Below are 24,653 nucleotides of genomic sequence, written 5' to 3'. Positions count from 1 at the left end.
TATCTTCTTCAGACCATAAAGAAACGAATCAAAGAAACCTTCCGCGAGACGCCGGTTTGGACTTCTCCACACACCTCACTTCCCATCGCACTGCAGATCCGATATTTGGACGTCATGCTTCCGGGATTGCACCACAGTGCTGATTCATGGTGAGACAAGCTGGCAATACAAAGAACAACCGGGATGGCCTCAGTTTGGGCGCAACACTGGTCTGATGGATGAACTGTTCTACTATCGGTATATTTAATCACGAAGTTGCGTTCTGGCCACATTGTGTCCCCTGCTCGAACCCCACGGTGTCAGCGCAACCCAGAGAAGAACTCCCGCAGTCACGTACCTCGTGGACTTGACTCTCACTGCTTTACGATACGCCTCGAGTTCTCCACATCGGTCTATCAACTGCTTCGATCGTTGAATTTCCTGCCTGGCGCTCCGGCCAAGCTGCATAGGTGCCAATATCCACTGCGGTGTCTGAGATCTGCAATCGGGTCCTCCGGACTTTGATTTCAATTTTCAACTAGGGTCAAGCTACCCTGTATAGGGCAACTGACAAGATGAAGGCTAGGATGTTCTCCTTATCGCGGGGTTCGAGTGTAAGTTTATTGTCCCAGGACTGTGTTTGGCTAGCCATTCCTGGTTGCGTTTATACCATCTCCATGTGAGATCCTAACATTGTTTACAGAAACGGCAGGCGAGCTTACCTCAAGAGGACCGCAGCCGGTATTATGATTTTGTCGACACCCCCATCTTCTACAGGCCGGAATCCCCTCTGATTGAACGCCCAGAGTTTTCTCCAGAGACCATGGGGAAGTTACGGTGTTCGTGCATGCTGCTATTCCATCATATCGAGACTGGGCAGCCTTCCACGCTGTCATATCAGCCAGAGACGGAGACAGTCGACAGGTTCTATGCGCAGAGACAGTCCGCTCAGGAAACATGGGATCGGTCACCCAACCAAAACGGTTATTTATTCCCCATGGATAACAAAGACGAAGTGTTCAAGAAAGAGAAATATGATTCTGGCGTGGCACTTGGGGCCTCGTCCCCAGATATGAATGAGCGCCGCAGGAGGATTCTCATGATGGACGCGAGAGAACATCGTGTGTCCAGAGCATATGCAGACTACCAACAGAATGGGTCTGCTGCAGGTACTGGCGCAACTCGTCTCTATGAATCCGAGAGTGATTCGGAACCCGAAGATTATAGCCGACTCAGCAATGCTCGTGACGAAACGCACAACATGGATGATTCCGGCTTCATGTCCGCCAGGGAACAATCGCCAGAGCACCTATCTACGTCTGGCATCGAGCATATGATTGATCAGTCACTTGCTGGTCTGGAAGGAAAGCAGGTTGACACCCTGCACCAGTCATTTGAACCTCCAGTTTCTTTCGATCCCAGTCTCTTAAGTACAATTCCTCCCCAGGACACAATGGTCCCGACAGAGGGACAAGCAGAGTCCGAATTCGATGACTCTGATGTAGATCCATGGATAGGCTTCAGTGGCTCCAAGCTTCCCTGCAGAGTCCCCAGCCTATCTCGCCCAAAGTCTATGTCGAAGCGCAGCAGAGGTGCTAGTGACATACGGTCAGACGGGGAAAGCAATGGACCTGCGATGGTCAATGGAAGTGAAGGTGTCGCAATCATCATCGACGCTGATGGGGAGAAACGTGTCATGTCAGCGGCGGAAGAAAGACAGAGGAGACTAGACTTGCAGAATGCAGTCATGGAAAAGATGTGCACAGGTGTCATCACGGCGGAAGAGGAGAGACAACGCCAGCTACAACTCCAACGGGCGGTTGCGGAAAAGATGACTGGTTCCATTGGAGTGATTACCGCTACCAGTGTTAGCGGTCACCAGGAGAAGCCTGCTGATGGAGCTGACTATAGCCTCTGGCCAAGCACGAAGTCCGAACATATACAACCAGGCCAGTATGGCACCCGAATGGCTAATCAGCTGGGAGGCCCGAAGTCTCCTACGTTCTTTCCAAACATGGATAAAGATACGACACACAAAAAGAAACACGGACTGAGACGCAAGTTATCTGTCCTAGGCCTAGGAAAGAAGAAGTCTTCCGCGGTTACTGCTTCCTTCGGATGATAGAGAGCGTTTGCAACAGCATTTTACACTCGATGTCTTTTGATAGACCAACTTCAATTGGGGACAACATTACTCTCGCTCTTTTCCCGGTTTTTCTTATCTTTGGATAAGTTCTTATCACACATGTGAGAACTGATCTGTTCCCTTTTTCGGCAGCAACGAGGTATATTCGTGGATGGGAAGGCGGACGAATGAAGGACCCCAAAAAAATAACTATAGAAGATACCCTGCAAATTATGGCACGATCAGACGAAATATTCTTTTTTCCGATCCTCTTTGATATCATGTCTACTCTTTGCGTTGATGCATCTTTCTCTTCATATGAAAATCACTTTCGCTTACATGTCTTACTGCAAACCATATACCCTAAGCTCTTTTGTTTGTTCCCTTTTGCAAAGCGTGTCTTCTGTGGATTCATACACTCTTGGTCATGTATCATATAAGCTAGAGACCCAAAGACGAAAAAGTACGCTCGCTAGGCATGGATAGATTCAATCAGGAGTTTTTGTTAATACTCTAGTTGATAAAGCGGTTATTGAGGTTGTCATCAAGGGAGTAATTGATTTGAGATAAAAATCGCAACACACTAGGATAGCATTATAGTTGACATCTCGGATGCATATCGAGAGAAGTCTCTCTTGCCAATTTACACTTATCAATGTATTGTATCAAAAGTGACACTCAAGTCTTCAACTAAGACACGTTATTGTAGTAAAAGAACCACCCGGACAAAAGAAAGAAAAAGGTATTTCTCCCCTGACACATATAATACCTAGAACACGAAAGAAAGAACAATTCATCGTCATGCTGCGCCGTACAGGAATGATTGAAGAGAGGTTTTCCCTCCTCGCAGAAATTGTAGATTGTAAATGTGAAAAATGATGAAATGAAGCCGAGAAAAGGATAAAACAGAATAAAAGAGGTTTGGCTGTGCTATGCTATGTTTTGTGGATAGTAGACGGTAGTGATTCATCACGGGGAATGTGACTTGGATGCATACATTATGGTCTTTGTGCCCTTTTGATTTGTCTTCGTGACTCGCAGAAATGGCGTATGTGAAATGATAGAGGACGTAGGAAGAGGAAAGGATACTTCATGGACCCCGTCTTGCGCGCTTGCTCTCGCTGCCGACTCTGGCGCCACGGCCTCCGCCTGCCTGATGGCTGCCGTGGTTCTCGTCTCCGCCTGGACGGCCGCGCTTTCGAGGGAGAATGCTACTGCCACCCTCACGGTAGTCTCTGTCACCCCGGTCTCTATCGCGGTTACGTTCGCGATCGCGATTCTCACCGCGACCACCGCCCCATCGTCGATCTTCGGCTGGGCCACCTGGAGGTGGCGGTGGGGGAGGCGGGGGAGCACCAGCGTTCATAGGAGGTGGTTTTAAACGGCCTTGGCTCTCGTTACCAGGTCCCAAACCATCGTCACGTTCTCGTCGTTCCCTTCGTCGGTTCTCATCGCGGCTGTGACCTCCTCGGCGGGAAGAGGATTCTCTTGACTCGAAGGATTCCTCACGGCCTGCGCTAGCACTGTTGTCGCCCCTGCGGCGAGTCTCGCGGTCATACTCTTTTGCGCGATCTCGGTGCTCTTCCCTTCGGCTGCTGCTGCGACCAGCTTCCTCATCACCGCGGCGCTCACGGTCCCGGTCACGGTCACGTTCTCGTTCGCGCTCCGGGTTCAGATTAGAACTTGACGAGTGACGGCTAAGGCGTCGAGGCTCTGCGGCTGTATCTTCTATTATCTCGCTGCGTCTGCCACCGGCTGGACGCGTTGGAGGATGTGCGTCATCGGTGGGAAATGGGGGCCCGCCAGGACGACTGGGGAAGAGTTCAGGACGGCCGTGAGGACCAGAACGGTTACTCTCTTCGTGGCTTTCAGTGGGAGTCCGTGGGCGCGTTGACTGGAGTGAGGGAGCTGTCATCGAACCGCCTTGACGATTGGCACCTCTTCCACGGATTGAAGTACCCGATCCGCGCTCTGGAGGACCGCCAGATTGCTGCAACATGTTGTTGAGACCTGCAAAGCGCTTATCCCCTCGACCACGCTCTCCAGCGAAGCTCGGGCCTGAAGGAGGACCTCTAGGAGGCGGCTGTTCCGAAGGCGGTCCATGAGCACCGCCCCGGGGACCTGATGGTGGTGCAACTGGGTCCATGGACGATTGTAACGCCTTAAGCCTATCAGGGTGAATCCCGGTAGTATCTAACCTTTCAGTTGCGGGAGAAGGTGGTCCGCCTGACGATGGAGCTGGTTCTTGAGGAGGCCCTCGCCGGCCAGGGCCAGTCGGTGGTTGACGCTCCGGAAGAGGCGTCGAATTAACCGGAGGAGCAGGAGGTGCGTGTTGTGCATTGCGGGCATCGCGTCGCCCTGCATTTCTCCCTCTGGGTCCCGAAGGGATGTCTGAGGGCTGCTCAGGTGGCCGTAACCGTCCATGCGAAAGATCCGGTCCTCCCCATGAGTCTTTGGATTCAGGTATATCACCACGACCAGGCCGTTCGCTGCGAGGTCCACTAGGGAAGTCGTCCTGTCGCGAAGGGTAACCAGGACCTCTGCGGTCGTCAAAGCGTTCTGGACGGGGAGGCGGTCGCGAGTCATCTAACCTAGGTGGAGATGATGTCCTCGAAGAATGAGACCTCCGCTCGTCCTTCTCTCCACGGCGATGCCCCTCATTTTCGATGAGAGACGCCCGATCAGGATGTTCACGAATGAGCTCTGCCCGGTCAGGGTGAGGCTGGACCCCGGTCCGCAGAGGGAGAGGCCCGTCCCTCGAAAAGCGATCGGTATCTGCCCTTCCATGGTACCCTTCTATTGGAGGTGGACGCCCGCGTCCTGGTCTCTCAGGCCAGTCTGCCTCACGGGGTGGACGGTCTCGATACGAGGGCCCGCGGAATTGATCATCTGGTCTGGTAGGGAAGTCTCTATCACCACGAGGAGGCTCAAGACGGTCAGGCCTGCCATGTTCGAAAGAGCGATCACGATCATGCTCTCCAAACCTCCCAGACCTCGAAAATTCCGGATGCCTGCTGTCCCTAGGATCGCGTCTCTCATCAATGAGATCCGGTTGCCCCCTGGGTCCTCGACCGTCGCCATGTCTGTAGGGACGAGGTTCTGGCCTGCTCGGTAGATTCGGGTCTGTACGAGATGTGAGATTATTCGAAGACGTTCTGTCGATATCTGGTCTCTTAGGCACGTTTGATGGGCGGGAAGTGTCTGATGGCTTGGGGCTGGGGCGTGATCGTGACGGTGAAGGCGAGACTCGAGCACGGGAAGGATGCTGGTCAGCTTCTCTGGACTCAGGCACCGTATCTTGGGACGCAGCAGCTGTCTCAGGCCTAGATTCTTCCTTGGCTGTCTCCACCAGAGACTCGGCCTGTTCATCCTCTTTCTTGGCCTCTTCAGATGTTGCCTCGGCTTGTGTATCTGTCATCTTCGCATCTTCAATCTCTCCATCCTCGACTTCTGTCTTCCCGGTACCTGCAGCCCTCGCACCGCCGTTGACACTAGAAAGGATATCATTATCAGAACTATCAGTCCAATTGGGATCCAGTTATGGCAGATCGACTCACTTCGTAGCTGCTATTGGCTTGAATTCTGGAGCTGTTGCGCTCAGCGGTCTCGGGGTAGTAGACCGAGGCCGGGGTGCCTTGGACTTTCCAGCTGGTATGGACTCATTCTTGGGTGTATTAGCCTCGATCTGACTATGGGTTTATGGTTGACTCACAATCATGAATGCTTGCGGTAGCATCCATCTCTTTTCTCTCCTGTTGAGATCTCCGATCAGAGATGCCGCAGGCGTCTTGACATCGTCTCTCTCGTCGTTCTGGCTTAGGTTGTTGACGCTAGTGAGCATATCGCGACCGATCCAGTTCACAGCGGGGAAATATTGAACAATAGCCTTGAGAATACTAATGGAATTTCGGATGTGCATGTATTCTCCTCCGTTAAGACAGGTCTTTAGGGCCGATGCTATGAGCCGGTGCCACTTGTAAAGCAGCCGACGGAAGTCCTCATAGTCCAAGAAGGTCGCGGGTTTACCCTCAGGGTCAACGGCCATCGCAAATCCAGGAAGATCCCTCTTTGTTCCAAACGCCTCCTTTTCATATACGGCCTTGTCAGCATGCCATCGGCTTAGATCTCGGAGGATTTCGTTGAGGAAACGTCCAAGGTTGTCGGCCTCCTTCGAGGTACACTGGAAAATCAATGCAGTAAGGCGTTGGTCCCTGAAAAGTTGATCCAAAAGGCCAACTGTGCGGAAGTTTGGCGTCCCCGAGTTGTGAAGATATTTGAGCATCTTGAAACAGTAAAATGCATCGACAGGGGAGAGAAGGAGTCGCGGTAGCAAGCACTGTTCCAATATGGCCACATTCAGGGCATCATGCTTGCCTCGCATGCCGACAAACCATCGATCTTTCTCCTTCTGTAATCTAGCCCTCGTCTGACCGTATGACTTCAGGTGGTGCTTGTTCTCCTCCAATATCCGTTCCTGGAGTTCCGTAATCTGTTTCTTTTCTCTTTCTTTCCGCTGTGTGCCTGCCATACTAACATCAGATCGATCGTTTCCAATGGCGATGACTTTCTTCTTCTGCCGCTCGATCTCGTCCTCATAAGCCTTCTGAGGGATGTGGACGTCGTACAGAGAAAGTTGCCAGAAAGTCACGTAGAATGGCAAGCCAACAACTTCCCAGGTTTCTGGAGTCAGGGCACTCTTGACCTGATCCATTAACTCCTGCACAACTGGGTGCCATGGAACTGAGTCGCCATTAGTCGTAGAAACTCCGGTATGGGCTGCCCTTTCACTGGGGGTAACACCGTTCGTCTCAATTGCGGCAGGTTGCGTCTCCTTGTCAACGTCCATGGCGTTATCAGCAGAGCTAGCACCCTCCTTGTCGGTCGCTTCCCCGGCCTCCTCATCGTCAACCATTTCCACATCTCCATCAGCGGCTTTAGAGGGCGAATCGTCCCCACTCTCACTTTTACGCTTCTTTTCCTCTTCCTGCGCAGCACGATCGACCTCCGCCACTTTCTGGCAGAGACTCGCGCGGCTGATCCAGAAAGCGATTTCTGGCTCAATCCCGAACTCACTGATCAAAGAAGCTAGTCCCGGCACGAATGAGTCGAATTCAGTAACGGATAGGTTGCTCCGTAAGAGATCCAGATACTGTGTGAGAATCCGGTGAATTTCGTCGAATATATTGCCCAGCAACTTGAGTTCCGAGGTGTTTTCCGATTCCTTGAAAACACACGTTGCACGCTCCTGGGCTATAGCAATAAGCAATTGCCCAGCCAACTTTGAGTCTGTCAAAGCTTTCATGAGGCGTCTCGATGTCGTCTTAGATTCATGCCTCTTATCAAGAAGCTGAAGCATAGTCTGAGCTTGAAGTACTTCACCACCAGCCATGGCCTGGATCTGATTATCGTTGAAATTCGTGTCAGTGATGATTCCAGCCATTGAGCTTATCATTTGCTCGAGAACAATGAGATCGGTGGAATTATTATGTCGTAGCTGTTCCACAACGTACTGCAGCACTGGTGTTGGATTCATAACCGAGTATCGTTTGAACGTCCTTCCAGCAAAGGTTGCTAGAGCATTCAACCACCGACTTGTCAAGAGACCCCCTTCCTGAACACGACTCCTCCCTTTCTGGCCTAAGGAGCTGATCAGAGACCAGGTCAGAATATCGTAACCGAGATAGGTGAAATAGCGAGCGCACTCCACGACAACCTCGATCAAATTTTCGTACGACTCAATCTGACTGATAGCAACGTTGATAACAATACCAGGATTGGCATACGCTATCTTCGCTAGGGCTCGCGCCATGGGTCTGATGTTCGTCTTGCTCAATCTCTTCAAGACGTCCTTCGTCTCTGCCCTAGCCTGGTCAAATGCAGATTTGATGTCTGGGAGCCGCGACGTCTGTCCAGAATACCACTCTGCGTACATGTTGTAGCGAACTTCTCGCGGGAAGTGGCTGATAAGGTCAAATACCTCGTTCACCACACCAGGATTGGCTTTCGTCAAACTCAACGAAGGGACCAAGAGACGTTTACAGAGGTCTCTCCAGCGAGTCTTATTAGCCTCTGAGTCGTCTTTGCCCAGGCTGTCCTTGCCGATTCTCGCGAGTTTTGTGAGGAGCGCAGGATCCTGTCCAATCTTGTGTCCAGAAACGTTCAGGAACGACGAGCACAGTGCGAACACATCGTCGACATTCTGGCAGACAGGAATGTTATCTGCCCAATCATCCCAGTAAAACCGGTAATCGGTCCCATCATTCGTATCTTCTTTGTCAAGCTGTGCCCATCGAAGCACTCTCCTCGGTGGAGCATCTGTAAGTCGTACCTGACCCTTGGGGACTCCAGATTGATCGGAACTTGTGATCTGCTTTTGTTCCCTGAAGTGATCCGAAGATGCCAGAGGTCGAAGTGCACCATAAACTTTGCTTAAACAGTGGTGTAGGATGCGATGGATGAACTCAGGAAGCTCCGGGTATACATCCATCAACCATGGGAAGCGACTGAGTATAAAGAGTGATTCGGGGAGAGCTCCGATGGCTAATAGACTCTTCAATAACAGCACTTTCTGGTCTGACGGTTCCGGAAGAACGTCTTTTTCTTCATCCTTTGCCTTCTCTGCTTCTTGCTCTTTTGATGGCGTTGCTGGGCGAGCTTCCGCCTCTCGACGAGGCGCAGGTAGAGTATCATCTGCAAGAGCGCCAGCCATCATCAGAGCGTTTATCCCTCCACCAGGTCTAGCGGCCCTTTCCCTTTCTGCCTTTTCCTTCATCTTCTCCTCTTTCAGAGCATCCATCATGTCGTCTGGTCTCCATAAATGAGGGTAAAGATCCCGAAGGGAGATGAAGCCCACTTTAATGAGTAGTGCTGCTAGGTAGATAAGATTGTCGGGAAGCACATCGGATTCGTCGCGAGCAGGAGATGAATAGAATCGTAGCTTGAATCCCAACAGTTGCGCAGCGACTCTGTTGCCCTTCGGCGGCAAGGTCCCCGTTTCCTCGATCCATTTCTTTGTCTCATCCTCATCCTCGGGTCGTCCGCTCAGCTCAGATATCGAGTGTTTCAGAACATCCGAATCAGTTGGTTGCCGGCCTATTTCGAAGAAGGCACGGATACCAACTTCCCTAACTCGATCCCAGAAGACCTTATCTCGTTGCTCATTCACTCGAGTCAATTCAGCGCGCTCTTCGTCAGTAGTTATCCATCCAGTAAAGCCAGGCTGGGCCCAGTTCGGAAGCCCTGAATGTCTGATGCCGCCTCCATTGCGCAAATTCTCTTCCTGAGGCCACCATGAACTGGCTCTCAAAAATTTCACGAAGAAGCGGTACTGCTTCACGAGAACAGCCGCGAATACGTCCAACGTAACGTCCAAGGCACGACCAACATCCATGTCGAAGGCACCAATCATAGCCTTGACACGTTCGAATGTATCCTCGACGACTTCGCTGGAAGGGGGTTCATTGTTACTCGTTGTGAACAACTCCGTCAGCAATTTAGAGTACCCCTCCGACTCCTCCCGGAGAAGATTGTAGTTTGACTGCCTGTAAAGAAGATTCGTCTGTTTCCGAATACCCATACGAGCAAACGTGTCCCGAACAAGTCCCAAAGATTGGAGTAAAGGCGTCTCCAACTCAAGGCGGAGGAGCGCGGGGGATATCGCTGTAGAAAAGACCAAGGGGCGCAAGGCAGGATTAGAGGTTTCACCATCGGTCATGATGGAGAGCGCATCCAGGAACAACGACCGAGGATCAAATCCAGACCCTGCAGTCTCGATACCACCTGCCATATCAACATCCTCAGAGACGGTCTCCTCACCAATGATCTCTTTAACAGCAGTTCCCGTTTCCGTTGCCGGTATCCGTCCATCGAATGCCGATCTGAGCAACTCCTGGAAGATAGCCGCCAAAGTGATAGCATCCTCTTCAGACCGCGCCTGAGTTCCCTTCTCCACCAGGCTCTTCTTGCCGGTCGTCATCCAGTTGTCAACGACATCCTGTGTCGCGTATTCGTATGCATAAGGAACCGGCGCCGGCGGAGGTTCTGCGGAGGAATTCTGCGTTGGCGCCGGACTCGGCGATGGAGGCGGCAGTGGTTTCGCTGCCGCTGCGACGCCGTTTGTCTGCATGGGATCGGAGACCTCTTTCGCAGGTGTTGCTGCCGGTGGAGACATAGCTGTGTCTTTGGGCGTCTCCGCAGAATTCTGGCTATCGCTAGGTCGTCGACCAGAGGGCATTCGACCACCGCGACTCGAGCGGCGCCCTCCTCTTCCACGATTCTCTCCAAATTCGCGAGGCTGACTGGGCTGTTGGCCCTGTGGATAGTGCGCTAGATTGAGATTTCCTGGCCGATGCGGAGATTGTCTCTGATTATCGTTTCCCGAATCACCGGACCAAGAACGATCACCTCTCTTCCTCTTACCGCCCGCTCCAGGAGCCATTGTAGCTGGCAGGCAACTGAGGAAAAAGCTCAGCTACGGAACCGGTGTGCCTGTGACGACAAGCTCGCGCGGTTCATGAGTGACGACCGTTTACTGGATTGGAATCGAATCGTCAGTAACTGGAAAGGGGAAATGAACGAGAGGATAGGGTCAGAAAGTACCTGGAGTAGCTCCATGTCAAGGAAAAGGCAAAGAAAAGCACCAACTCGCTAGCAAAGATGTGTTCGTCAGACCGCTGGAGAGCTTCTTTTGTTGGAATCGGAGATGCGCCAAAGAACTGAACCGCTTCGCGCTTCTGTCGCTTGTTGTTCCGCCGTTAGCGCGCTCCGCCGCCACTACCCGCGCTTTCTAACTGTACTAACTATTGTGTTTGCAATCCTCTATTGGTATCGTTATTCTATATCATTATTGATGGTCTATTGAGGTGGACACATCACGTGTATTGACATTTCATTGACTTCTCGTCAGTGAATCAGATAAGGTGTTGCACCGATCTTCGTTTGTTGTTCTTCAGACGGCCCTGAGTAGGTATTTAAATGCGTCCTCGCATTCACCATTATTTGAAAGCAGTAACAGTAATGATCCTTTGCTTGTATAAATTGCAATTCGCTACTACTACTAATGGACACTAAAGAAAGAGGAATATGTGTCATTACTCATATCATTACCACAGGCGTATCACGGCATAGTAGCTACATTAATAGGATACGATGTCGCCATTCCAGCTAAATTAAGCCAAACCAGCAGCCTTGGCCTCGACATCGACAATCTCAGGGATCAGCTCCAGGAGGGTAGGCTGCTCCGGCTTCCAACCAAACAGCTTCCTGGCGCGGATGGCATGGCCACGCGAGTTGGTTCCCCAGGCATACGGTCCGAACGAGTTGAGGGCCGCCACCTGGTCGTAGTTCAGCTGCTCGACCTCAGGCGAGTCTATGAGCTTCTTCTCGTAGGCGACCTTGGCCACGGCCCTTTCAACATCACCCCAGACGAAGGAACCGTTCTCAGCCAAGTAGTAGCCACCGTCGTTGTTCCAGGTTGCCTTTCCACCGCCTGCAGCAGCCGCGTCTCCCAGAGCGAGATACACCTTGCTGAGATCCTGCACGTGAACCTGGTGCCAGATGTTCTTGCCCTCTCCAACAAGGAATCCCTTCTTGTTCTTGAGGACGGCAGCAGCCAGCATATAGGCCTGCATACTCTTGGTGTTTACGGGGCCGCGTCCCTTTCCATAAATCGTGGGCGGGCAGATGATACCAACCTTCACACTGTCCGGGGACTTCAGGCCGGCAGCGATGATGATCTTGTCCACATTGCGGTGGAGGGCGTCGTCGGGGATGTTAAACAGTTCCTGCACGCCGTCCCAGTCGTTGTATTCCTTTGGCCGTTCGATACCATAGCTCTTCGCCCGCTGGTCCTCCACAGCCAAGATACCAGTTCCTGAAGTGTGGATGAGCCAGAGAGGCTTCTCTGGAGTGTGGTATGTGGCGCCCTTGGCAATAGCCTCTGCGGATGCGACGTGGTCACAATCGGCGCAGTCTGTGAAATTTGTTAGCTTCTCGCTCAAAAGAGGAAGTATAACTGGTCACTGACTATAGACGATATCCGCGTTCTTGACTTCCTCCTCGATCAAGTCCTTCGAGTCGAGGTCACCGTGGGCAATCTTAACATTCGGGAACTTGCTGGTAATCTGGGCAGCCTTCTCCTTGCTGCGGACAAGGGCCGTAATCTCCCAGTCAGGATGGGCCTGCGAGACAACGTAGAGAACTTCGCCACCGATGTAGCCGGTGCTACCAGTTCTAGATCCTGGGGTTAGCAACATCCGGGGTTTCAATCGATATATTTCACTTACAGGAAAACCTTAGGAGCCATTGTTGCAAATAATCGTCTCGACAATCGACAGCACAATATCACTAGAGATCAGGTGTTGCTTGAGATCCGAACCTGGGCGATCCCTCATACATATATACTAATAACGTTGCACGAGTGGACCTTGGAGCCTGCTTTGAAATCGGCTCTGCGACCGCTAGAAAAGCTTCGAAAGCCGGAGGGGAAGCTCTCCGCCATCGCGAAACGAGGAGCATCGGCAATTCCAGCGATGGTGGGGTCACCGCCTAGATCACTCTGGGACTTCTAACATGTCGTCTTTTTAGAGGACTGTTAGAGGACTATATTCCAGTCTTTCTTGTCAGCGGACGAGTGAGAAGACCGCGAGCAGCAACAGGACCCGTGGGCGAAGCCCACAAGTGGGGGTGCGATGGAGCTCTAGGAAGAACCAGACAATAATATGTCGGCATTGTGTCCGATATAATTGCCGACCATATGTTCTATTTTATATGATATAACTTAGTTAACTATAAGCATGACTGACAAACACTCTATTTGCAGATATTACTATACAGCATGGCAAGATACCTCGCGAGTCAAATAGGCAATATTTTCGTGGATTCTTCAAGCTCCCGATGACGCAGATGGAGGGGTCAGGACTCTAAAATCCACCATCCTTATACTACTCGTTATTGCGCATCGATACACTACAGGGAGGGACGCCATCTGGGAGAAGATTGTATATCCGATACATTGAACTGGATAGGCCAAGAACAAATTTGGTAACAAGAGATATATCATTTTCTTATATTCCCGACTATATTTCTTCTAAGATGACTCTCTACAGTATCTCGAGATGCAGAAACACAACCAAACTCAAGAAACGTTCCCGGGCTCAGAAACCCGAATCACCAACTTTCCTAGACCGCCCCGTCCGCTATAAACGACGTCGCATGCTTTTCGTACTGCTTCAATATCTCGAAGATCCACGGTTGTGCCCACAACTGTTCTTAGTCGGCCCTCTTCAATATAGCGCCTTAACTCATCCAGATCTTTGCCACTCGATTTCAGAAACATGTATGAATACTCCGTCTTGTAACGTGCTGCTCTTAGCTTGCGAATATGATCTAGTAGATTAAGCCCCAGTCGGAAAGGAAGTGGGATAATGGGGTGATGAGGTAGGTCCAAGAGCGACGAACTCTGCAGCTGGTCACCGGATGGTAAAGTTGCGACGGACACGATACGGCTAGATCCTGGTCGCATCAAGCACAAGTATTCCATAGCAAGGCCAACTGTGTCGAAAAGAAAGTCGATTGAGCCATGTTCGATGACATCTCTCGGGTCGGATTTTGTATAGTCAATAACTTCGGAGGTGTCAATGACCGAGTTCGACAAAGAGCATAGAAGTTGAAGAGATAAAGGAAATGCGGACGTACTCTGATCTACCGTGTTTTCACCCAGAAGCTCTTTCACCCTTGGAATTTTCGCAGTTGAGACCGTGGTAATGACCATCCCAGCATTGAATACATTCTTTGCGAGCTGGCAGGCGAATAAACCCGTCCCACTTACTAAGACATTATCAGCATATGAATCAAAATATAGGACCGTCCTAGGTAGGTAACTAACAGCCAGCAGGCACAAATACTGTTTTCCCAGCAAGATCACCACGATACTCCCGAAGTGCCTGGAGTGCTGTCATTGCTGCTAGTGGGATTGAAGCTGCCTCCTCAAAAGACAACGAAGGCGGCTTAAGTCCAATATGTTCTTCTGAACATCTAACAAACTCACTGCATGAGCCTTGTATATATTAGCAATTGATACGGCATGCTAACAGTCATGATTAATCCGTACCTCGGGAAATCTCTGGTAGTCTAGCATAGACTGCATCTCCAACTTTGAATTGGTGCACGTCCTGTCCAGTTTCTGTAACTATGCCCGCACAATCATACCCGATTTTATACGGAAACCTGCTTTGGTTATCACTCTCGTGTGCACAGATGAGGGAGATAATACGTACGAGTCTCTCACTGCCAGTTTCAAAGCGCCAGCGGCTCTTTTGACGTCGATTGGGTTAATACTAGCAGCACAAACCCTGATGATCACATCTTTCGAGTTGACGAGCTGCGGCTTAGGCAACTCCGAAATCTGATATCCAGATGGTGTCGAGTAAGATGAAATATTAAGGGATAACATCGCTCTGTGGAGTTCTGCAATGCAGAAAGGGAATCTCTTGAAATGAAAGAATGGATCCTGTGCGACAGATGGACAGTCTGGACGGCGCAAAGACCGATAGTATTACAGATTCACTATTTCTACCCTCGTAGAGCTGTGAGAATGCTCGTAATTCTAATAGCGCTCTAAATCCGACTGTTACGGAACAACAGTCTAAGTACCCGGTGCTGGAGATCTAAGTACATCATGGAAAAGTCAAAATAGGAGCGCGGAGCAACAATCTTGCCGACGGACACAGGACGTCTAGAAGGGAAAATATCTGAGAATTATCGCTAGACTATGAGGTGAAAAGTGGAATTATTTTCAAGAAAAATTGCCACAGGAGGTGCACTAAATACCAACCGAGGCATGTCTCAATCCGGACAATGTAGATTCTAAAATTTATTCCGTCGGCGAGATTCATGATGCCTGCCGACGCACGGGACCATATTCCATAGTCTTGCACAAGCACTGGGATCTCCTGGTAAAGAACAGTGGAATGGAAGATGTATTCTTGGTTCTGACCAATGCACTGTCGAGTACCCCGTGGAAATGGAGAAGATAGGACAATCACTCTCACTAAATACCACCATCGACTATCCAGTGTGAAGGATCGTACATTGTCGGTGAAGGGGAGATTTCATTGAAGATCACGCAAAATCAAGAGGTTCGAGCGCAGATTCAATCTGGGAAAAGCCTTCATCTCTCGCGTAAGTGGCAGCGAGTCCGGGGCCTATTCACGAACTAGTTAACCTGGGGAACGCGGGAAACCAATACCTAGGTATTGAGTGCTGGATTCCTGTAGTAGCCTCTCCCGCTGATTCCATGGTCAAGTCAAAGGATTAGGGTCACTGTCATTAACTGCAGATTGACAATTATGCTGGGGGAAAGAGCGGCAGGCATTCATCGACATATGCCAGTCATCACGCCGAGGGATTGCCCCTCTCTCGTACTCCCATATATACGAGCAGATCCCTCTTTCTAAGGCTTGATAAATATGATGACGAGGAAGCCGATGTCATTGTTGTCGACTACTCCTCGACCAGCTGAACCCCAGAGGCGCCCTCTTGCCCCCCTCGTTGCGTTTCGATCTGTGTGAACTGGGGCACAATCAGGCCATCTCCACTGTATCCTCGCTTTCTGAAGGTATAAATATACGTCTCTATACTCTTCCACAAGCTCCGGACTCTATATCATGAAATCTATTCAAGAACCCCACGTTTCTGCAATATCATATATCCTGGCAAGGAGGCACTTGCACGTGGAGTATATTTTATCTCTTACTTTCGAGAATGACTTGAATAATTATGGCCTTGGGTAGCGGCCGACTATAAACGTTAATTCCTATGAAACCCGTCAGGTGTTTGAGCAATAGATTGGGAGGTGGAATGCCGTGTTCCCAGGATCATCTCCTACGTACCTAAAAACAACCAGCAATGGTGGGGAGCAAACTCTCTGTTAATTATGGAGGTTAATATCTCCGTTCGATTATAACCGTCCTACCATTTGTTCATCAGGGGCACATTATCTACTACTTATTTGTTTATCCCTGCAAGCAGCTAATCCTAGAATACACGAATAGTAACCAGTCGGCTTTGACATGGCTTTCGCCTGGCTGGGGTTTCTGGGACCTGTTTCTCCGTGGTCAGCTCTTCAGGATATAGGGCCCATTTTCTGATATAAAGCTGCTAATATACTGAGCTGTGGCATTTTCCCCTCTGATTTCTATATTGCAATGAGTCGGTCGAAACCCGAAAAGTCACGAACCTCCAGCTTTGTGTTCCGCTCTGTGTCTGAGAGTCAGTTTGCCATATTAGAAAACCGCCCTCCTTTCTCCTTCCTCTCTCTTTTATTCTCCGAGTGACTGACAAGAAATGTAGGTTATCTTCTTCTTTCCTATATTTTTGTACTCAGCAATCTGTTTCTTTTTATAGAAATCGATCAGTCTCTGTTGAATACTATAGTAGACATTTTGCTAATATTTGTCTAACTTACAGTATTAGCGAGACCAAGAAAGTGATAGAATTCGCTCGTGGCTAGGGCGGTTTGCTCCAGGATAAGAGCAACTATTCGGTGCGACTTCGCGCGCAGCTTGTTTTCTTCCTCAGTCCATCTATCCGCGAGAGTTTAATATAACTATATAAGGGGTGCCACCCCGTAATAGCCTGCCGGCTATTACAGTGTTTAGTCTTTTTAGACGAGTGGCATAAGGTCTAGAGGCTGGCCGCCTTACTACAGGTAGATAGGATAAGCAGCGAATTATAGATGGAAAGATACGTCATGTGGAGTCAAAGATTGTATTAACCAGATAACTTCATTTGCTCCCAAATAAGCAGTTTTCAACTGAGTGCTGAGATTGAATGACAGAGCGACCATGTCAGATATAACAACGGGTAACTATGGGTATAATAGGCTTCACTATGGCAGTGGAACGAACTATGTACATAATGCGACTTCTTGGCTCGATTGGTCGCCTATAAATAGAAAGGGAAGCAGCGAGGTGATTCAAGACTGGCTCAATGATCGTAAATATGATATGCTGGAATCAAGTATGCACTCGTGTGGTAAAACTCATATGCTACAATATACTTTAGAAGGTGCTCGTAGCCAGGCGGCTGGCAGCATTGCGTGCATCAAGACGGTCATCATCATCCTCTTCGGGTATCGAGCCAACTCCGCTCAGAGCGCGGACTCTTCCTTTGCCCGCTCCATTTCCATTGACTTCTTCATCATCTGGGACAGGAGCCACGTAGCTGCCAGTGATGCTCCGGCTCAAACTGTCCCCTCGACGAGGAACCCCACTCCATGCGTCCCCCTTGGGACCCTGGCTGGAGGCAAGACTTGCTCGACGAGCTGCTGGATGCGCCTCCCGACCCAAACGGCTGAGGCCACCAGACGAGTCAATAGCACGGATATCAGGTCTAACGCTCTCCAAAGTGCTAAGAGTACGACGTTCAGCTTCAATCTGCCGGAGCGTGTACTCGCGAATGCTCGCCAGAAGTTCATTCGTAGTACGATCGAACCAGCGTCTCTTCTCCTGTAGAAGATGCGAAGTCACGCGCTGAGTCTTCTTTGTCAGGTAATTCTCGTGACTGAGAGCTTCATCCAGGGAACTAATCGCTTCATCCACCTTGTCCGGACGGACAGAAGAGCTAGCCTTCAGCCGGTCTGCTGCGGCACGCTTGCTTCGCGCAGCCTGCTGAGCTTGGATGAGTTCTCGAAGGAGGATGTGCCGGTTTGTCAGAGTTTCCTTGACGATAAATGCATCGGAAGAGTGATAGTTGAGAGGATCCCCAAGAGTGGTCGCTTCCGCCGTGCCTTGGGCTGCATGGTAATCTCCAACGGTCTGGATTACCCTTCCCAACTTGCGATATGCGCTAGCCAGTCCAGTGTGCGTCTCCTGGACATGCATCTGGCCCAGCTTCACACCAAAATCGGATTCTGCAAGACCAAGTCCTGTCTCAGGGGTTAGTAAGTGGGCCTAGATCATAACAATGGCACTTTTACATACCGCGTCGTGCCTTGACCACACGGTCAACCTTCTGACTAGCGTCCATCGCACCGAGATAGAACATCTTGACAACTGGACGTGCGTTTTGCAATTCCGGCGTGTCATCTGGAGGTGGGGCAAACTGCTTCAATACCTTCCGGCGTACGCCTGTTGCCGGTTGCTTCATCCTCACGACAGGGCTGTATCCGAAATCGCTTTCCACAAACAGCACCGTTTCATCATCTTGCACCAGCACCTCGTTACTACAGACGTAGTTGAGCCATCTTTGCATATTTGCCTTCACACGAATCTCGTCCTCTTCAGTTCCGGCACCTGCGGGAGTCAATGGGGGCGGCACTGCGGGGACCAGAGCTTCAGGGTTGTTCGATATCAAATGTTCAGCGAACTTGACGAATTCAGAATGGGTGCGGCGGACATCTCGATATTGCGTCGTTCTAAATTTGGGGATGTTCGTCTACCAAAAAGGCAGTTAGCTCACTGCGCTGTTACGCGACTGGTCCAATTGATTCCTTACATGGACATCGAAACGTAAGATTGGATCTTTCTTGCCCGTTCGCTCCAGGCCGGTAATTTTTGCCTGTAGCTTCCAGATTGGCGCTTGCCTTGCATGTTGTCTGGCCCCGGTCTGGTATCGTGCGGGAGTCTGTGACTTCTGATGCTGGGAATACTGTGCGCGCGTGGCATACGGCGGTTGCTCGACATAGTCGGGATCTCCCAACTGTGCGCTCTGGAGGCGCTCAGAAAGATCCGGGGAGTCCGACTCATCGTCCTCTGCATCGGTTGTCTTCTTCAGACTCTCCTCAGGATGCGCGGCTTGATCCGCTCCGTAGGGCGATTGCTCCTGCGGAGGCAAAGGGGAAGGGGGGATATCGCTGGTGACGGAGGCGGGAAACGTGGTGCGATCAGCTCGTGGAGAATCCCAAGGCGATGCGCCCGTCGGGTGATCAGGGTCATTATTTATGGCGGAGTAGTCCATTTTCAATCGCCCTCGGTTAGGACAGGTAGACACAGTTCGACTGAGCAGACACTAGATATGGGTGGACTGTCTCAAAGCTCTCCAATCTCCACCCGGGACACTGAAGAGAGGCCAGGAATCCGCGCGACGGCCGCGGGTGAGGTGAAAGAGAAGATGAAAGTAGTCAGGCTTCCAGCGCGGTGACAGGCTCCAAGATAAAACGGGCTTGGATGGGCTGGAGAGGATGGGGTTCACTAGAGGTTCACTAGATCGCGGCATCCGAGTTGAGCTGATATGGAGAAGCACGCTAAACCGCGTTGGGCCACCAGCTCTCCGTCGAAGATCCGCCCATTTCAGATTCTGATGGCACGATCTTGTCTTGCAACTACACAGCTGGAGCTACAATGGGTCCTGTGTTCCTCTCTTTTGTGTTCTCAGCGTGTTGAGTCTACCGTTGTGAAGCTGCACAATGGTGGCCGCTCATTTCTCAGTCGTCACCCGGCGGGCGACGCAACAGATGGCCTCAGCATCGAGGCTAGCTGCCCAGAGATACCTACGCAGTTGTTCCCATAGAACAGACCTAAAATACTTTCGCTCATTCTCAGCGACAGCTTCTGCACTACAGAGCTCGGATCTTGACAGAACACGGAACATTGGTATCATTGCTCACATCGATGCTGGCAAAACTACCACCACGGAGCGCATGCTCTACTATTCCGGTTTCACTCGAAGGATAGGAGATGTGGATGATGGATCGACTGTTACAGACTTCCTTCCAGCAGAACGAGCAAGAGGAATTACCATACAGTCAGCTGCCATCACTTTCCACTGGCCGCCTCAATCAGCGGGTGATACAGGCGCCCTCAGTCCTGAAGATCTGAAAGCCAAAGGGCTGCCCAGATCTGCTACTCCTCATACCATAAACCTCATAGATACCCCAGGACATGCAGATTTCACCTTCGAAGTCGTGCGGTCGTTGCGGATCTTGGACGGGGCGGTATGTATCTTGGACGGCGTCGCCGGAGTGGAAGCCCAGACAGAGCAGGTCTGGCATCAAGCAAGTAACTATCGCATTCCCAGGATTATCTATGTCAACAAACTAGACCGTGACGGTGCTGCTTTTGGAAGGACGGTAAAGGAGGTTGGCACGAGATTGGCAGGTTGGCCTGCTGTCTGCCAGATTCCCTGGTTTGAAGGGGGTAATGGTCGCTTTACCGGTGTGGCAGACGCTATTTCTTTGCAAGGTCTATTATGGCCCGAGGGCGGCGATGGAAAAGCAGTTAAGATGTTCAGCCTTGAGCAGCTGAAGGAAACAGACGACCGACTTGCCGCAGAACTGGAGCGCGCTCGCATCGCCCTCATCGAGCTTCTGAGTGAGCATGATGAGGTTATCGTTGAAAAGTTTTTTGAATGCGAGGAGGACCATCTTGCAGTCAAGCCCTTGGACATTCTGGACAGCTTGCGAAGGTGTCTTCAGACAGAGGGCAACAAGATCATTCCTGTCTTTGCAGGTGCCAGCTTCCGCAATATGGGAGTCCAGCCTCTGTTGGATGCAGTTGTGAATTTGTTGCCCAGCCCAGCTGAAACCGCTGACCCAGAAGTGAGCATTGGCAATGTCAAGGGTAGCCTGCAGCGTCTTCTCAGTGGTGACCTTATAATCGAGGAGAGCCAAAAGTCTGGCATAAGAGGCAAGCAAAAGAAAAAGGCTATTTCTCAGGCCGAAGCCCAGAATCCAATCTCTAAACTTCAAGGTTGCGCACTGGCTTTCAAGGTCGTCAACGATGCTAAGCGGGGAGTGCTGGTTTATATCCGCGTCTATTCTGGGTCGATTGATCGCAACTCCCCTCTTTTCAATACTAACCTAAATGTCTCCGAACGCGCACCTCGCCTTCTGAAGATGTATGCGAATGATGCTGTCGAGGTCGACTCCATTCCAGCTGGACATATCGGAGTCGTGGTTGGCCTGAAACAAGCTCGTACGGGTGATACGTTGATTTCGTATGCCGGAAACAAAGCTACACCACCTGAGCCATTGAACACACTACAGCTACGTCCGATAGACGTTCCACCGCCCGTCTTCTTCGCCAGTGTTGAGCCACACAGCTTGGGCGAGGAGAAGAATGTCCATGAAGCTCTTGCTGTGCTCTTGCGGGAGGATCCCAGTCTCCACGTTACCATTGATGAAGACTCCGGACAGACGCTGCTGAGCGGTATGGGCGAACTGCATCTTGAGATTGCTCGCGATCGATTGATCAACGATCTCAAAGCCAAAGCCACCATGGGCCGTATTGAGATCGGATATAGAGAGTGTGCCCTGGGTCAATCAATCCCAATCACATCCATTTACGACAAGGAGATTGCTGGTCGCCGTGGGAAGGCAGGGTGCGCCGCCATTGTTGAGCCCTTTGATCCAATGGAGCCAGATACATCTGAACCTCCAGAAGATGCTATCCTAATGGAGACACGAGACGGAAACCAGATAGTCATCCGTGCTCCCGGATTGGACATCGAGAAGGACCGCAAGGGAACAGAAGAGAGCCGGTCACTACCATCCCACCTGGATGTGCAAACTCTCCGTACGTCCCTCTACAACGGATGTCTAGCTGCCTTGGCCCGTGGCCCACAGTTTTCCTTCCCCATGCACAGCACCAAAGTGACTCTTACGTTCGACCCGGTCGAACATGTCTTCGGTAACGATACCACACCATCTGCGCTGTCATCTGCCGCTCGTCTCGCCACGCAGTCCGCTCTGAAAGACCTGTTGACGAGCTCTGGCGGGGGAACGTCCCTCATGGAACCCGTCATGAACGTCATCATCAGCGTCGACGAAGCCAGTCTCGGTGCCGTCGTGCACGACATCTCCTCAGCCCGCGGCGGCCACATCGTTTCTCTCGACGAAGAAATCTCTATCTCATCTACGGCCGTCTCCTCATCCCCTCAACCGATCGAGGAAGCAATCACTATCGACGAGAGCAAGATCTACGCCCCTCCAGACCCCTTCGGCACAGCCAGTGTCGGCGCATCTATCCCTTCCTCGACGAACCAGCCGCGCACAATTACTGCCAAAGTCCCCTTGAAGGAAATGGTCGGTTACTTGAAGCACCTCCGTAGCTTGACCTCGGGTAGAGGAACGTTCGTCATGAGTATCGATAGATTCGATCGAGTCAGCGGACCGCGGCAGAAAGCTGTTCTGTCAGAGTTGCAGGGTATATATCAATAGCCAGCTACCTAATGCAATGTTGGATAACAGATAATGATTGAATAGCCCCCAAAAGCAAAAGAAAGCATGTATAATAGACGAATGAACAATGTATGATAGGACTCACTCACGACTCGATTTACCATCGTCTTTGCATATGCTAGCACTAGCTACATATAAGTGTGGACAACGCACATCTTAGACAATCTGAAATATCCTCCCCGAAGAAAGCTACTTCAAAATAACCCGGTGAACCAATGCCAGGCAGCAACAAAGGTATTCTTAATCCCATTAATACCCTCTCACACAAGCTGACCAACCAGGACATCATAGCCAGAGAAGCAAAATACATTTAAATACCCCTTCAAATATGAAAAACAATATATTCTAAGAATGAATCCCTAAAATCCCCTCTTTGTATTGTATGTATAAACTATAAATAAAAACCAGACATTAATTTCCCACCTGAGTAAAAAGATAGTTGAAGTGACATAGGAAAGTTCCCCTTTCGTTGAAAATAACAACTAACTAATCAATACTTAAGCCAATAGGTCCATTTCATGACCAGGATGAGTGAGAAAAAAGAAAAAAAGCAAGTCAATGCCAAAAACAATCATTACTAACGCACCAGAAAATAAAAAACGTTGACTGAGCGACGATGATGAAAAAAAAAAGAAGAGACCAAATTGCAGCGCTAAGTAACTAGAAGAACAGCTATATGACAAAATTTCAACTCTACCAATCATCATGCCAGTCATCTTTCCCTGTTGAGGATGACGAGGTTGTCTGTGCTGGTGTCGCGGTTGATCCGAATCCGCTGCTAATGCTGGACGAAGGACCGCGTTTCATGGCTGCTGTGCCGATGGAAGATGTGCTTTTCCGATTCTCTTTGGCGCCGATAGAGGATAATTCGTCCCAGAATTCCTTCCGTTCAGGCTCGACCCGACGACCGTCTGGACCCTCGACAAAACGGCCAAAGGTATCAGCGGCACCACGAGCTCCTGTCTGCAGGTTCTGGCCCAGTTGAGCAGCATGCAAGCGAGCCTGAGCAGCCAAGTCGGATTCCGCTAGTTGTCTAGCCGTAGGCTGGAGGTAGGATTCATTGACTGTCTTGACGCTCTTTCCAACGGTCGAAGCGAACCAACCGAACCCTTTCGTCAAGGTGCCCATGGGATCCTTCTGGAACTCGTCGATACCAGGAATGCCAGCTTGATCCTTCTGTGAAGTAACCGGCAGACCACCTCCGAAACCCGTATACTTCCCACCCTGGGATGGCGGAAGACTGGTGGACCGCGTGGCATTGTCATTACCCAGCTTCGCGAAATACGCCTCGTTGCGTTCCTTTCTGCTCCCTGACCTCTCTAGCGTAGCTGACGAGGTCATCCCCGCTGCGGTGGATGACAATGGCGTGCTGGATCTTGAACTGATAGGCTCTGGCTGCTTCTTCTTTTGTCCAGGGACGTACTCTGTCCCCTCGATCTTGCACGTCAACCTCTCCTTCCACTCCTCGCCGACTTCGCCCTCATAGCGCTCCTTGATGGTAGAGTCCTCGAATGTTCGTCCCTCCGAAACGGTTAGAGGATGGGCATCGAAGAAGACCTTCCACGGCTCGTTACCGCCCTTTTCCATGCGCTGGATCTCGGCGTTCTTGAAGGCGTCCATTGTGACGGAGCGGACGAAGGAGATGTGCACGCCCAATCCACGATGGATTCCGGCGCAGTTGAGACAGATGAAGGTTCCGAATTTGGGGGATGCCTGCAAGAAAAAACAAATCTATCAGCCTTTTTTATGATCTCTTATCTATCGCGCTTTACATGCTCAACGCAGGTTCACAAACCCATTGTGGTGACGGCGCCCCGCAGTCGCAACATCGGTCATTGCCGTTCGTCTTGGAGATCTGGATGAGCTACAGATCGAAGAATCGCATGTTAGCAGGTTATTCGCATCGTTCAGGAGCGGCAAGAACAAAGATCAGACACACCTTTGACCTCGTCTCCGGGTCGACTTCCCACATCTTCGACATGTTGGGCCAGAGGGGAGGCGAGTGTTAGAATAGCGGACAACCACAGAGACCGTAAAAAGGAGATGGACAAAATTGCTCCGTATATACAATCGAATACTCCCTCCGTAAAGCAGTATTTGAGTAGTAGAAATCAGACGACTGTTAGAATACAACGCACGGAGGTCGTGGCTCCCCCGTGCGCGTTGGAATCCGTCTGTCCGCTAGGGATTGGGCCCGCCGTCACTCCTGATGATTTGCGGTCCCCTAGCGGGCGACAAGCATTTCAGACCCGGCGCGATCTATCTGGCGCCACTGAGGTAATGACGGGTAGATAACAAAGAGCTGCTCTGGCCGAGGAGGTTTGCGACTCTTAATTTCAAGAAGGATGAGAGTTGGTTTCTCTGCCATAAGAC

At 50.7% G+C, this 24,653-nt stretch overlaps 7 protein-coding genes across 7 annotated transcripts; 2 read left to right on the top strand and 5 right to left on the bottom strand.

The window, feature by feature from the left end:
* The first annotated feature begins 364 nt into the window (after positions 1 to 364).
* Positions 365 to 2,197, top strand: C8Q69DRAFT_56213 (hypothetical protein). The gene is made up of 3 exons (XM_028633788.1): positions 365 to 449; positions 561 to 593; positions 683 to 2,197. Exons 2-3 carry the CDS (start codon positions 567 to 569, stop codon positions 2,099 to 2,101), a joined length of 1,446 nt encoding a protein of 481 aa, XP_028489992.1. The 5' UTR covers positions 365 to 449; positions 561 to 566; the 3' UTR covers positions 2,102 to 2,197.
* Positions 2,198 to 3,194: 997 nt separating this feature from the next.
* C8Q69DRAFT_495578 (THO complex component) lies at positions 3,195 to 10,896 on the bottom strand (the record flags this gene model as incomplete). Its single annotated transcript, XM_028632235.1, has 4 exons — positions 10,703 to 10,896; positions 5,817 to 10,634; positions 5,662 to 5,768; positions 3,195 to 5,595 (listed from the first exon to the last, which is right to left on the bottom strand). The coding sequence occupies exons 2-4, from the start codon at positions 10,539 to 10,541 to the stop codon at positions 3,195 to 3,197; spliced, it is 7,233 nt and encodes a 2,410-aa protein (XP_028489991.1). The 5' UTR covers positions 10,542 to 10,634; positions 10,703 to 10,896.
* Positions 10,897 to 11,271: 375 nt separating this feature from the next.
* C8Q69DRAFT_503848 (putative nucleoside-diphosphate-sugar epimerase) lies at positions 11,272 to 12,407 on the bottom strand (the record flags this gene model as incomplete). Its single annotated transcript, XM_028632520.1, has 3 exons — positions 11,272 to 12,074; positions 12,129 to 12,334; positions 12,388 to 12,407. The coding sequence occupies 3 exons, from the start codon at positions 12,405 to 12,407 to the stop codon at positions 11,272 to 11,274; spliced, it is 1,029 nt and encodes a 342-aa protein (XP_028489990.1).
* Positions 12,408 to 12,822: 415 nt separating this feature from the next.
* On the bottom strand, positions 12,823 to 14,555 carry C8Q69DRAFT_513230 (alcohol dehydrogenase; the record flags this gene model as incomplete). The annotated part of the gene is made up of 5 exons (XM_028633309.1): positions 12,823 to 13,726; positions 13,799 to 13,930; positions 13,989 to 14,159; positions 14,214 to 14,344; positions 14,380 to 14,555. The coding sequence occupies 5 exons, from the start codon at positions 14,553 to 14,555 to the stop codon at positions 13,239 to 13,241; spliced, it is 1,098 nt and encodes a 365-aa protein (XP_028489989.1). The 3' UTR covers positions 12,823 to 13,238.
* A 2,299-nt stretch (positions 14,556 to 16,854) lies between these two features.
* C8Q69DRAFT_454553 (vacuolar protein sorting-associated protein vps17) lies at positions 16,855 to 19,299 on the bottom strand. The gene is made up of 3 exons (XM_028629709.1): positions 18,599 to 19,299; positions 18,085 to 18,538; positions 16,855 to 18,029 (listed from the first exon to the last, which is right to left on the bottom strand). The coding sequence occupies exons 1-3, from the start codon at positions 19,058 to 19,060 to the stop codon at positions 17,164 to 17,166; spliced, it is 1,782 nt and encodes a 593-aa protein (XP_028489988.1). The 5' UTR covers positions 19,061 to 19,299; the 3' UTR covers positions 16,855 to 17,163.
* A 4-nt stretch (positions 19,300 to 19,303) lies between these two features.
* On the top strand, positions 19,304 to 22,640 carry C8Q69DRAFT_55552 (ribosome-releasing factor 2). Its single transcript, XM_028633785.1, has 2 exons — positions 19,304 to 22,514; positions 22,562 to 22,640. Exon 1 carries the CDS (start codon positions 19,509 to 19,511, stop codon positions 22,257 to 22,259), a length of 2,751 nt encoding a protein of 916 aa, XP_028489987.1. The 5' UTR covers positions 19,304 to 19,508; the 3' UTR covers positions 22,260 to 22,514; positions 22,562 to 22,640.
* A 141-nt stretch (positions 22,641 to 22,781) lies between these two features.
* Positions 22,782 to 24,382, bottom strand: C8Q69DRAFT_55536 (zinc finger protein gcs1). Its single transcript, XM_028633784.1, has 3 exons — positions 24,220 to 24,382; positions 24,076 to 24,144; positions 22,782 to 23,993 (listed from the first exon to the last, which is right to left on the bottom strand). Exons 1-3 carry the CDS (start codon positions 24,259 to 24,261, stop codon positions 22,974 to 22,976), a joined length of 1,131 nt encoding a protein of 376 aa, XP_028489986.1. The 5' UTR covers positions 24,262 to 24,382; the 3' UTR covers positions 22,782 to 22,973.
* Positions 24,383 to 24,653: the final 271 nt, after the last annotated feature.

This window comes from Paecilomyces variotii, assembly GCF_004022145.1.
Source record: "Paecilomyces variotii strain CBS 101075 chromosome Unknown C8Q69scaffold_1, whole genome shotgun sequence".
Classification (NCBI taxonomy): Eukaryota; Fungi; Ascomycota; class Eurotiomycetes; order Eurotiales; family Thermoascaceae; genus Paecilomyces; species Paecilomyces variotii.
The sequence above is the reverse complement of the archived record's forward strand: the minus strand, read 5'-3'. Positions and strand labels throughout refer to the sequence as shown.